The sequence below is a fragment of the Nycticebus coucang genome, chromosome 3 (assembly GCF_027406575.1).
Source record: "Nycticebus coucang isolate mNycCou1 chromosome 3, mNycCou1.pri, whole genome shotgun sequence".
NCBI lineage: Eukaryota > Metazoa > Chordata > Mammalia > Primates > Lorisidae > Nycticebus > Nycticebus coucang.
Window position 1 is genome coordinate 59,461,224 of NC_069782.1, and position 13,071 is coordinate 59,474,294.

The following is a 13,071-nucleotide window of genomic DNA, read 5'->3' on the forward strand; positions in this document are numbered from 1 at the left end:
TTCTCTCACCCACATTCATTGAGCACCTACTATGTGCCTGACAGTGACCAAAACATACAAACTCTCTGGCTTCGTGGGGGAAATAGCGGTAGGAAACCATAAATAGAGCAGCTATGTGCAACAGAGGCAGGTGCTGTGAGGGGAGGCCTCGTGGTAGCAGGTGACTTGAGGGACCCAGGTTTGCAGTGACCACGGGGTAGCCCTTAGGCAGGGCATGGTGGCTGCTTCTGCCTTTGCGTTCTGAGCCTGCTATGACTGACCACTCCCTCCATTTCTCTCAGCCCAGACCCCTTCCAGGCCTGAGATTCTGTCTCTGGTTTCCTGATCATACGCAGCACCCACCTCCTGGGCCAAACCCTCTCTTTTCCTGACCTTTGCTCCCTTGTCTCCTGTCAGTCCTGGGCACTACTGGGCCTTCCCTGAGCCTCCCATGCTTCAGGCAGGCCCCAATGACTAGGTTTCCAGCAGCCTGGCAGCAGTTGTGCCCACCACCCCTTGGCAAGAACACACCTGTCAGGACCATTTCTCTTGCTCTGTATGAGCCTGTATGAGCCTTTGGGTCTACCAGATTTCTCCACCCCAGAGTAAGATGCTCCCCCGAGTCACATTGGGTACCCAGAAGTGTCCTTCTTTGTTGCTGCACCATGGCTGAGCTTCCTGAGCCTGCTGATCTTCAGAGTCCCCACCCAGGAGTTGTGAAATACAGTTCCCAGGCTGCTGCAGGGCCTCCTGAGCCACTCCGTGGGTGGGCCTGGGAGTCTGGATTGCTGCTGGCTTGCAGGGAAGTCTTATGATCCCTCTCTGGCAGCATACATTCCACCAGGAGGGTGTCCTTTGCCCTGTCCTTAAACTCTTCCCTTCTCTTGGTTACTTAGTGAGCAAACTTTCACTCATCAGCAGATTTCTTAAGACTTGCCTATACCATGTAGACACAGAGTATGCTGCAGGTTCCTGTGGCCTTGGGTCCAGCATGGGCCAAGCAAGGCACCTTCCACAGCAGAGGTCGATGTGGACAGCTGCACATCATGGCCTTCCTACCTGAGCAGGGGACTGTCATGCCACCCCCTCCCCATCATCAGGGTGTGTGTGGCATGGAACCCAGCTCCACCTCTGACAGCCCTGCCTTCTGCCAGCAGAATTTGTTCCTCAGTAGCTGCCCACCAGTGTCCTAGTTTTACAGAAACAGGCCAGCTTTTTCACTTCTCCCTAGGTCTCCCCTGAGGCTGCCCAGGCCTGGCTCTCTAGCAGTTCCCCCAGGCATGCTTTGGGGTCCTTTGTCATTCAAGTGTGTTCCTTTGTGCAGCAAACTTTTACCAAGCTGCTGACCAATTCATCAAGGTAGAGAGACTTTAGATTACCTGTCTTCCCTTTAAAAGCCCTCACAAAGGTGACCCATCTGGGCAGCATGATAAGGGCCATGATGGAGTTAGATGTTCATCTCATCCATGAATTTTTACTCAGTTTCTGTCTCAGTTTGGTGTCCTGCAATTCTGTTCCGACAGCAGCCACCCAGAATTTTTTTTTTTTTTTTTTTTTTTTTTTTTGAGACAGTCTCAAGCTATTGCCCTGGGTAGAGTACCATGGGGTCATAGCTCCCAGCAACCTCCAACTTGGGCTCAAGCCATCTTCTTGCCTCAGTTTTTCTATTTTTTAGTAGAGACAGAGTCTCCCTTTTACTCAGGCTGGTCTTGAACTTGAGAGCTCAAGCAATCCACCCGCCTCAGCCTCCCAGAATGCTAGGATTATAAGCGTGAGCCACTGTACTCGGCCGAGCCACCCAGAATTGACACAGCCTTCCCAAGTTTTAAGGACACAATCCGGGACAAGGCTACCCTCACTTAGGACTGCACTTTGGGGATCCTTAGGCCACCTGCACTTCTAATTAACTGGCTATATGTGTTTGGAGATTCCCACACCCCCTTCAGGTTCTGTAATTCACCAGAATGACCCAAAACTGACATTTATGATGACAATTTCATTAAAAAGAACATGAGATAAGACCTCTCAACTGAAAAGCCATACAGGGCAAGATCTGGGAGGGTCCCAGACACGGAGCTCCTGTGTCCCTCACCTTATGGGATCAGGGTGCTTCACTCTCCTGCAGGGCCATGTGCTCTCCTACTAGGAAGCTGTGCTTTCACTGGGGGCTCATTATGTATGCATGTTTTGTTTTGTTTTTTTTTTTTTTTAAGAGATAGAGTCTCATTTTATTGCCCTCAGTAAAGTGCCGTGGCATCACCCAGCTTACAGCAATCTCCAGCTCTGGGCTTAGGCAATTCTCTTGTCTCAGCCTGCCGAGTAGCTGGGACTACAGTCACCCACCACAACACCTGGCCTTTTTTTTTTTTTTGCAGTTTGGCTGGGGCCGGTTCAACCCCGCCACCCTCAGTATATGGGGCTGGCGCCCTACCCACTGAACCACAGGCGCCGCCTTGTATGCATGATTGATTGAATCCATCTCCTGCCCCTCATCCCCATCCCAGCCCTGGAGGTGGGTTGATATCACATGACTCAAAGCCCCAGCTGCCCAATCACATGGTCTAATTAAATGGTCCATCTCTCTGGTTACTGAGCCCCATCCTGAGCCTTCTCTTAATGCAAGCTCAGGTGGGATTCAAAGGCTTGTGAATAGAAAAGGTGGAAATTTCAAGGATTTTAGAAGCTCATCATAAGATAAAGAGCAGACCAATTCTTTTTTGCTTTTTTTTTTAAGTAATCATTTCATTATTTATTTATTTATTTATTTTAGAGACAGAGTCTCACTTCATTGCCCTCAGTAGAGTGCTGTGGTGTCACAGCTCACAGCGACCTCCAACTCTTGGGCTTAGGCGATTTTCTCGTCTCAGCCTTCTGAGTAGCTGGGACTATAGGCACCCACCACAATGCTCGGCTATTTTTTGTTGTTGTTGTTGTTGTGGTTTGGCCGGGGCCAGGTTTAAACCCGCCACCGTCTGTATATGGGGCTGGCACCCTACTCACTGAGCCACAGGCGCCGCCCGACCAGACCAGTTCTTTACAGCAAATATGGACTAAAGGCCAGGCCCTCTACCAGGTGCTAGGGGAGCCCAGCAGTGCATACAGATCACTGTAAGCTAGCCCCAGTACAGGCTTAGAGCCTATAATCGCAAGAGGTGCCAAGGAATGTTTCCCATGAGAAAGTCAGAGTTGAAATCTGAGGGAATAAGAAGAGTTAGCCAGGGCAGCATGGGAACACAAGGGTATTCCTAGAAGAGGGACCCTCAGGGGCTCAGGACAAGGATGGTTGTGCTGGAGGGGATCTGGTGGCTAGGATATTTTGGGAATTGCAGGCTATCCCCAAGGCCAAAGCCCCACTACTACCCCTAAGGGCAGGGCTTTCCAAAGGCTCATGTGTCCCCAGGGCTCTGTGATCTCAGCCCCACCTCATCCACTCTGTCCTCTTTCATCCTGATGTCACTCCTTTAGTCGCAGAGTCGAGAGTGAGGAGTCTATCCATCTTTTCCCCAGGGCACTCATAGTGAGAGGGTAGTGTATGGAGGTGACAGGCCACGCACTGTCCAGGTGTGGTGTCTCTGCCAGGAGCCCTTGTGGTTCACAAGAAACATGTATAGAGGGCTTATCTCATTTGCCCCCCACAGCCTGGTGAATCCACAGCTTAAGGACGAGGAAGCTGATGTTTTGAGTAGTGAAATAACTCTGCCAGGGTTACGGAGGGAGGGAGCGAGGGCAAAGGTGGTACCAGAGACTGGATGCTTTGGCTACAGGCGCTTAGCCTCAGCACTGGGCGGCTTTCCCAGTGCAGCATGAGAGTAAATACCAGGAACAACCTACAGAAGGGGTGCCATGGGGCTGAAGGGCAGACAAGGCGGACTTCTCACTACCAGCTACTGTTCCTTCACTCCATCAGCAGGTGTTTCCAAATGCCTCTGTTCATCTAAATACATTCTGGGTGCTGAGGATAGTGGTGAACACACAAGGTTTGCCCTCTTGGGTCTGTTCTGCACATGTAAGTTAGCAAAGTACACAGAGTGTCAGGTTGGAATGAGTGCAGTGCAGGATAACCATTCACAGACAACAGAGGCTGCACATGGGTGTGGGTGGAAGGTAAGTGGCAAACCTAGTGAGCAAGGGTGTGTGGGACTTGGCATGGACTACCATGATGGAGTACCACAGACCAGGTGGCTTGAACAATAGGAATGCCTTGTCTCCCAGTTCTGAAGGCTGGAAGGCCAAGATCAAGGTGTTGGCAGGGCTGGTTCCTTCCAAAGTCCCTGGCAGTCTTTTGGCATTTCTTGTCTTGTAGAAACATCACCTGATCTCTCTCTCCCTTGTCATGTGGCTTTCTCCCAATGTGGAGGCTTGCAGCCATGTTTCCCCTTGTAAGGCCCCCAGTTGCATTGGATTAGGGCCCACCCTACTCTGGTGTGACCTCACTGTAACTGGTTACATCTGCAGCAGCCCTGCCCAAGTCAGGGAACATTCTGAGGCCTGGGGAGTGGGGGAGGTTAGGGTGTGAACTCATGAATTTGGATGAAGAGTGGGGGAGACACATAATTGAGCCCCTTACAGGAAGCTGTCTCAAAACTAGGCAGTTAGACAAAAACCTGATTGTCATAGGCTCACAAGTGATGCTAGGAACGTAGGAAATAGGGTTCTGGGCTGAGGTGGTACGATGCTGCACCCCAAGAATGCCTACTGAGCGTGCACCTCCGTGTGCCTATTCTCAGGGACAGCCTCATCTGGTTTGATCTCGCTCCTTGTCACGTGGCTTTCTCCCTATGTGTGAGCCTGCAACCACCTTTCCCCTTTCTGTAAGGCCCCCCAGTACATTGGATTAAGGTCTGTCCTACCTTGGTGTGACCTCACCTTAACTGTTACAGAGCTGGAGAGAAGAAAAAAGCAGAGTTACCACAGTGCTCAAGGACACGGTAGTTGAAACGCATGGAGGCTGTCCCTATGTTTGCCTATGAGAGGCAATTCTCTGGGGCCTGACCCGGGGGTGGCAGTAAGCACGTTTGGCACCAGCTCTGCTCCATTCCAGCTGCACCCTGCTCACAGTTTGGGACTGTCTTTCTAACTGTGCCCAACAGGGCTGCAAGGTGCCTGGCAGATGGTCCTGGGAAACAACTTTCTGCTGGTCCAGCCTGATCTGAGAGAGTGCTGAGTCTCTGGGGGTGGGGGGAGACTTTCTTCCTTCTTCAGCCATCTGCCGAACACAAAGATGCCTATCCCTTGGAGCTTCTGGTAAAGTTGGACAGCAGACGGTCAGCAGTACTGCCCTCCGGCAGCACTTTCAGGGAGGTGTTCTGCAGGGCTGTTTGAGGGTTGACCCAGACATTAGGGGAGGCTTGGCAGCCATGGCAGCACCTTTCTCTGGGGATAGTGCTGCTAGTCCTGACCCAAATCCTAGAGTAACTGTCCTCTGATGTCCTGTCTCACTGGCTGCCCAAGGTGCCCTGGGCCTGGTTGCAACACAGCTTCCTTGGAGACCCATGGCCCCCATGATGGTCCATGGTACCCCGTGGTGCTGTGTTCCCTTCATCCTCACCTCCATGAGCTCCTCTGGGTGCACTTTGATTCCATCCAGCTTCTGAGTTTGTCCTCCCTCTCCCTGCTGGACTGCATGCTCCCTCACAGGCAGGGCAGTGTCTATAGTTCCTTCCCTGGAATGTGGTAGGTGCTCCAGAGAGGGCTGTTGTGTGTGTGTTCTTGGGATGCCTGACATGTGTTTTGCTCCCTTGCTGTGGTCTCAGGCTCTTTATCTCAGTTAGAATGTTGTATACTTTTAAAGCACACAGCTCCTGCTTCCTCCTCTGCATCCCAGCCTCCTGACTCAGTTGCGAGTGTATCTTGACAGGCTGCCCCTTGGCAGCCAGAAGGGCTACTCCCAGCTGCTCCTTCTCATGAGGTGTCCTGGTCTATTCCCTCAGCTGTGTCAGCCCTGACCTGAGAAAGCACCCAAGACCTTTTTCTGCATCGGCCCTGGTGGCTCCCTCCCTGCCCCAACCCCCTCCAAGCACATGCATCAGCCACTTTGTCAAAACCACTGACAAGGTTCTTTTCAGGCTTTCTTTGATTTTGCAAAAGATAAACCCAACGAGTCAAAGGATTTAATATTGAACATTCAGGCTTCCACCAGAGCTCACGGGCCTCATCTGGGTGCCCGTGGTGAGCTCACCTATTACCAGGGGGCATTGTAAGTGCTCACAGTGGCTCCTAGCTCTCTTGCCCACTGCACCATGGGCTCCTTGTGGTGAGGGACCAGGTCCTATCCCAAGCACTGGTACATTGTCCAGCATGTCAGAGAGGTCATAAGGGTGTGGGGCCCTGCCACATACCAGCTGTGGGCCCTCGAACTCATGGCTTTGTGAAATAGGAATAATGTCCACCTCGTTGGGGATGGTTGTGAGGACCAAATGAGAAAGTGCTACAAGATGTCCCAGTCCTGTACCAGCCCACGGTAAGCCAACAGCATGTCCCACTGTAGGGGATAGGTGTTAGCGATGAGAAATGTTCTGTGTGGGGTGGCACCTGTGGCTCAAAGGGGTAAGGTGCTGGCCCCATATGCCAGAGATGGTGGGTTCAAACCCAGCCCCGGCCAAAAACTGCAAAAAAAAAAATGTTCTGTGTGGCTTTTGCTCCCCCCACATTTAGCATCTTTCTCTGATGCTTTGGCCACATACCTGCCCTAATCCTAGGAAGTGGTTGTGCTTTCAAGGTATCATATGCTCGCCCAAGCTCAGAGGTCATCAAAGATGCCAACTTGTACATCAGTGGACTCCCGAGGACCATGACCCAGAAGGATGTGGAGGACATGTTCTCTCGGTTCGGACGAATCATCAACTCCCGGGTGCTTGTGGACCAGACCACAGGTATGGCAGGTGGCCTGGGGCACATGGGGAGTGTTTTCTGCCAGGCTAAGGGCCAGGATTCCTAAGGAAGACAGATCACTGTTCGGTTTTTAAATGTCCTTAGTTTTCTACAAATGAGGACAACATAGAAATCAAAAGACAGTGGCTTGGGCCGTGCCTGTGGCTCAAAGGAGTAGGGCACTGGCCCCATATGCTGGAGGTGGCGGGTTCAAACCCAGCCCTGGCCAAAAGCTGCAAAAAAAAAAAAAAGAAAGAAAGACAATGGCTTTTGTTTGATGAGGCTGAGGAGATAAGAGGGCATTAAATAAAAAAAGAAACACACAAAAAAACAAGATTAGGCCAACATTTCATTTATGGCAAAACACCAAGAAATTCTAGCACTTTCCCTCAGGCACTCAAATGTCCTGGCCTTGCCTATGAATGGGTTGAAAAGGCTGCTGTGGCTCTCACTACAGGCAGATAGTGTCCTGTGGCCCCAGATTTCCACGTCCCTGTGCCAGAAGCTACAGGGTTACCTGTTTCTGATGAACCTTCCTCTGTGTCCACAATTTTGTCCTCTCCAGGGAGCACAAGTATATCCAAAGTGCACAGAGCCCAAGGGCAGTGAATTCCTCTTGTGTTTCAGATGGCCCTGGCCATCTCAGCATCGGAGTTGGACTCTAGGCTTTGTGTGGCCCCGTCAGGCAGAGATGAGCTAGGGATGCTCACATCTGCCCATGGCTGTGTTACAGCTCCACTGCCCAGCACGCCTGTCCCACTGGGCAAGGGACTGAGATGAGTTATGTCCTGCCAAGACCTGTGTATGCCTCCCTGGGGAGCAGGGGAGCTTGGGCTACCCCTTGACTGAGTTTCAGATTCCTCAGCTCTGTTCCCAGGAGGAGCAGGATTGTGCTGACTGACCAGAAAGGAAGAGGCTCTACTCAGAGAGCCCTGCAAAGCCCACTGACTTGCATGTGGTTGATTTTGTATTTTCTGTGTACAGCCACCCCAACTATGGTGTTAAAATACACTGGGTAGTTGGGCTATGGGAAATCATGCCCTGCGGTAACCTCCCTTTTAAGAGACCAGCAGTGTTCCTTAAGCCACGTAGAGCTGCAGGAGCCTTGCACTTCATCTACACATAGGCAGGGACTCCATGGCCTTTGGCAGAGGGGGCTGGAGGTGTATTCACTTTGACCTGTGTCCCCTGAGCTGTGGGCCTGGGACGGGTGGCCTAGCCAACTGCTCTGCGTTCTCCCAGCCCTGCTTGACATGTGCTGCTAAACTGCAGTCCTGGGCTTAGCACTGAGGAGCAGAAGGGGCCACTTCATGTTTCATGGGAGCCCTGGGTACGACCCATAACCTGGTACAGATACCACTCAGGACCAGGCTGGGCTGGAGGGTAGGGTCACATGGCCTCCTTCATTCTGCCTAGGTTCTTGGGAGAGTGTAGGGATTGCCAGGTACTTGGTAAGACCACCACCCCCATCTGTACCAGAAGTTTCCTGTGGTCCCTAAAGTCTCCTCAGTTACCTTCAAGTGCCAATGGGGAGAGAACTATCCAGTTGGTGGCCCAGTGAAAGTTTCATTCCCCTCACCTTTATAGGTCCCTGGGGTCTGGTGGTGATCATACCAGCCCCTCCTCTTTTTGATCCTAGATAGCCTCTGCCCATCTTTGCCCAGTCCTAGCCCCACACTGCTGAGGGGCCCTGTTCTCAACTTAACGCCCCCCTCCACCTAGGCCTCTTGGAGCTCCCCTCTAGGCTGAGGGAGGTCACTTCGGCAGATGGTTCCTCTTCTGTCAGCTGGGGACTCTGCCCCCTTTCCCTCTGCGAGGGTGCTCTAGACTTCAGGGTGGTGCAGACACTAAGATTTCTTCACATCCCTGCAGGAAGGTGGAGACAAGGAGGCAGGGTAGGGGCAAGGGGGCTCCTGAAGCTGCAGCTTCTTCTGCTGGAGACAGGTCACTGGGGCTTCTGAGGCCAGGGACAGGGGAGAAAAGCACCAGGCAGGTGGGTTTGTGTGGCTTTTGCCTTCCTAGGATGTGCTTTTAGTGTTAGAGAGATGAGGACATTCTCTTAAACAGCCTGAGCCAACACAATTTAGTTCGTCTTTTAATTTCTTTGCTTATTTATCCATGTTAATTGTGAACTTTATAGGTTATTCATCTGGAGAGTATGCCTTTTCTTGATTTCTACTCTTAATTCTAGAAAAACTCCCACAATAATGCAGAGCCATCTTCAAAAACTATACCTTCATCAGATAATTGAATGAAACTGAATTCTCTAACATTCCTCACCGCCCCCCAACCCTGCAGGCCTCTTTCTTTTACTTGGACAGGTTGAAGTGGAAAGCCATTCTACATAACCTGATAAGGAAACCACACTTGAACACAGACTTTCTCTCCATTTGGCCACGAGGTCTTTAGAAATGGAGTGAATCTGGCTCCCTGGAGGCAGCTTTGCGTGAGAGCCAGCCAGCTCCAGCCTCCAGTTGTATTGGCCTAAAGTTAGATTTTCATTTAGGTTCCTGACTAAGCTGTTGTTTGTGCCACATGAGAGTAAATGAAAACAGCATCTGCCAAGAGCATGTTGTCAAGTATTCCTTCTGAGCCAAAGCTGAGAAGTGAGCTTAGGCCCCAGAATCCTCCTGGTACACTTGCATATTGCTGGGTTTGCACTCAACATAGGGTCCACAGGGTCACAGTTGTGGAGCAGCTCGCGGGACCCTCTAGAAGGCCATGAGGAGCAGACCTGGTAATAGTCGTGCTCTGACTCTCTGGTCACCCCAGGCCCTGGCTGCACTGCTTGAGGTCAGTGTCCTTTACCTCGTGCTGAAGGCCTTTGCCTGGGGGAAGAAGCCCCAACTCAGAATGGACCTTGTCTGGCATCTTGAACAGAGTGTTTGTCCCACCAGGATACACTCATGGCCCCAGACGGGCCACCTGCTTTGGCCTCCCTGATCCCATCATTCAGTCACCCCAGGAAAAGGCGCTGGTTCACTGCTCAGCATCCCTTCCCTGCCTACCCTATAGTTGCATCCCTCGAGAGATAGTCTGCTCACTTTCTCCTCCTAGGCTGAGGATACCTTTGGGCAGGAGGTAAAGGATGGCTGAACACTCCCTCCACTGCTTTCCTTGGTGTCTCAGGCTCAGTCAGGCCTCAGCCTCCGACTGTTTGTACTCTGACTCCAGCCAGGAACCTAGGGTTGCCTTTCAGGTGACTTCATGGAGGTGACAGGAGAAGGTGCCCTCCCAAGGCAGTGGAAGACTCTGCCAGAGGGGCCCTGACCTTATCTACATGTGGACCTCAGACCTGCCTGGAGAATCTGAGGGTGGGTTCAGCTCTGCTGTGTGTGCCTGCGTTTGATGGTCATCTGGCCACATTTGATTATGAGGGCAGTTTGCAGTCCACAGGAGGTCACAGGATCTGAGAGTGGAGTATCCCAGAGAGGAGTGAGGTGGCAGTGGCAGGAAGGACCTGGGAAGTGGTAGAGGGGCTGTAATTAGTTACAACTTAGTTACTTAGAGTTCTTAGCTTGGTTCCCATGCTCTCCTGGCATGAAGGAGAAGCTGCACAGGTTGGGCCAGGTGCCGAGCAGCCAGCAACCCTACACGTAAGGCAGGAAGGCCTGGCTTAGCCACAGGCCCAGCCACCATCACTCACCCATGGTGGACCCTAGAGGTAACAACTAGAAGGTTGGCCTGAAAGCCAGGAGAATTTCTGTGGTAGCACCTGGCCACTAAGTTGTGCAAATGAAGGTGCTTTTTCCAAATGTTGCTTGCTTTAGAAAAGAGGTTTGGGGTATGGGTTTGGTATATCTGTCTGCAAAATATCTCGTGGCAGGGAGACAGTAGAATCGTTGCTTTAACTCAGAAGAAAGTCGGAAACATTGGTCTTTTATTAGTCATTGTTTTTATTGTTTTTCCCTTTAATCTGTTTTCATATTTAGGTTTAATTTTTGTTTATTTCTTTAACCAGGCATCCAGTCTGGACTACAAGAGACTGACTTGACTCTTGCTTTTCAGCTTTGAAAGTCCTTGCATTTTTTTTTTCCCCTAACTCCATTTCTGTTGGTTTGTTAAAAAGGTTTGTCCAGAGGGGTTGCGTTTATCCGGTTTGACAAACGGTCGGAAGCAGAAGAGGCAATTACCAGTTTCAATGGTCATAAACCCCCAGGTTCCTCCGAGCCCATCACAGTGAAGTTTGCTGCCAACCCTAACCAGAACAAAAATGTGGCACTCCTCTCACAGCTGTACCACTCGCCAGCTAGACGGTTCGGAGGCCCAGTTCACCACCAGGCACAGAGATTCAGGTGGGTCTAGCAACTGGCACCCTGCTGCCCTTAGAGCTGTGCATAGTCCCACCGCTGGGTGACTGTCACACAGAGTGGGGATCGCTGGGGGTGCTGGGCTGATCCTGTCACAGAGCTGCATCTTGGAGTCATTTCATGGTTCCATACCATGCCCTCCATCAAAAAGGCGTCCATACAAAAACTGTTGACTTCCACTGGGGTGCTGTCTCTTGTTGGAATCAAAAGATGGCACCAGTTCCCACTGGCTGCTGGGCGTGCGAGCTCATGGTACTCCAATGTGTAGAACTGTGAGCTTAGAAGATGTTCTGTGTCCACAGATAAGCCTTAGGTGTGCTCAGACAAGAGCAAGTCATCTAAAACTTTTAGACAGGTTTTAGAAGTTTGATCAGCAGCTCCAGGGTAAACCTTTTTCATACACCTGGCTTGTGGGGTTTTTATATGTGAATATTATATGCCTACTGCTTACAAGCCTTGTCCTAGAGGGGAACAGTTTTCCTGTATTCCTTAATCTCCCATGCCAAAAATGTCTCTAGCTGGCAGGATTGAGTAGAATAGAGACAATTATAATCAATAACTTGGACTTCAAAATCAGGTGTGCTACTGCCTCAGGTACTAATTTAGGGGCTGTATATATATTTTTTTTTTTTTTTGGCCGGGCTGGGTTTTGAACCCACCACCCTCAGCATATGGGGCCAGCGCCCTAATCCTTGAGCCACAGGTGCAGCCTAGGGGCTGTATTTTGTTCAGTTTTAGTCAAAGCCTCTAGTGGCATGAGGGCTTATGTCAGGTGTGATAAGGATTTTTATCTATGTCTTTTCAGATTTCTCATCTTTGTTTTAAACAGTGAGGTTGAGTGGACCTACTTGCTACAAATGCTGCTTTAGACAGCTTAGTTATCTAGAGTTCTTAGCTTGGTTCAGATTCCAAAACTGGCCTGCATATCTGCCTAGCTTTTCTTGTTTAAAAGACAGAGGCTGCCGGGCCGGGCCAGGCCAGGCCGGGCGTACTGCCTTATGCCTCTAATTCTAACACTCTGGGAGGCTGAGGGGGGTGGATTGCCTAAGCGACAACAAGACCCCATCGCTACTAAAAATGGAAAAAACTAGCTGGGTGTTGTGGTGGGCACCTGTAATCCTAGCTACTGGGAAGGCTAAGGCAAGAGGATCGTTTGAGCCCACGAGTTTGAGGTTACTGTGAGTTATGATGACATGGCACTCTATCCAGGGAAACAAAGTGAGACTGTCTCAAACATTAAAATAATAAAATAGGGTGGTGCCTGTGGTTCAAGGAGTAGGGCGCCAGCCTCATATACCAGAGGTGATGGATTCAAACCCAGACCCGGTCAAAAACTGCAACAACAACAAAATAATAATAATAAAATAAAAGACAGAAGCTGGGGTAGCTTCTGGACAAAATCGAGCTGATTTAAAACCCAAGTTTAGAAGTGTGATAATACAGCCAGCACTGCCCCACACGTGTGGCAGGGTAGGTGGCTGGCAGCATTGGTTTGGTGAGTTACTTAATTACCAGGGAGGAGAAGTGGAACTTTGGCCCCATTAACAAAGACAACATTTATTTTCAAGCAGGAAGTGGTAGAACAGAAAAAGGGACAAAAATGATGAAAAGAAGAGGGCAGAGGTGGGAGAAGCAGCTAAGAGAGACTATAACCAGAAGGCAGACTGAGATAAGAAAAGGAGAAAGATCCAGGAGAGCAGGGAGTTTGTAATCAGTTCCTATCACATCCAGAAAACTCCTGAGGTAGGGAAAGGCAATTCCCATCAGAGAGAGGGATTGGCGCATGGATCCATGACTGTCAAGATCAAAGAAATCAGTTCTCATCAGCAGAAAAAACAACCTGCCAAGAGTAATTCATAAGGAGAATCGTTGGCGTTAAAGGTGGTGACACATTACCTTCTTTATAGTAGCT

At 50.5% G+C, this 13,071-nt stretch overlaps 1 protein-coding gene across 1 annotated transcript in view; it reads left to right on the forward strand.

The window, feature by feature from the left end:
- The window catches only part of ELAVL1 (ELAV like RNA binding protein 1), a 45,452-nt gene that overhangs the window by 24,748 nt on the left and 7,633 nt on the right, over positions 1 to 13,071 (forward strand). Inside the window, exons 4-5 of the mRNA XM_053582590.1 lie at positions 6,698 to 6,851; positions 10,919 to 11,144. Coding sequence (XP_053438565.1) covers positions 6,698 to 6,851; positions 10,919 to 11,144 — 380 coding nt within the window. The remainder of the gene's footprint in view (positions 1 to 6,697; positions 6,852 to 10,918; positions 11,145 to 13,071) is intronic.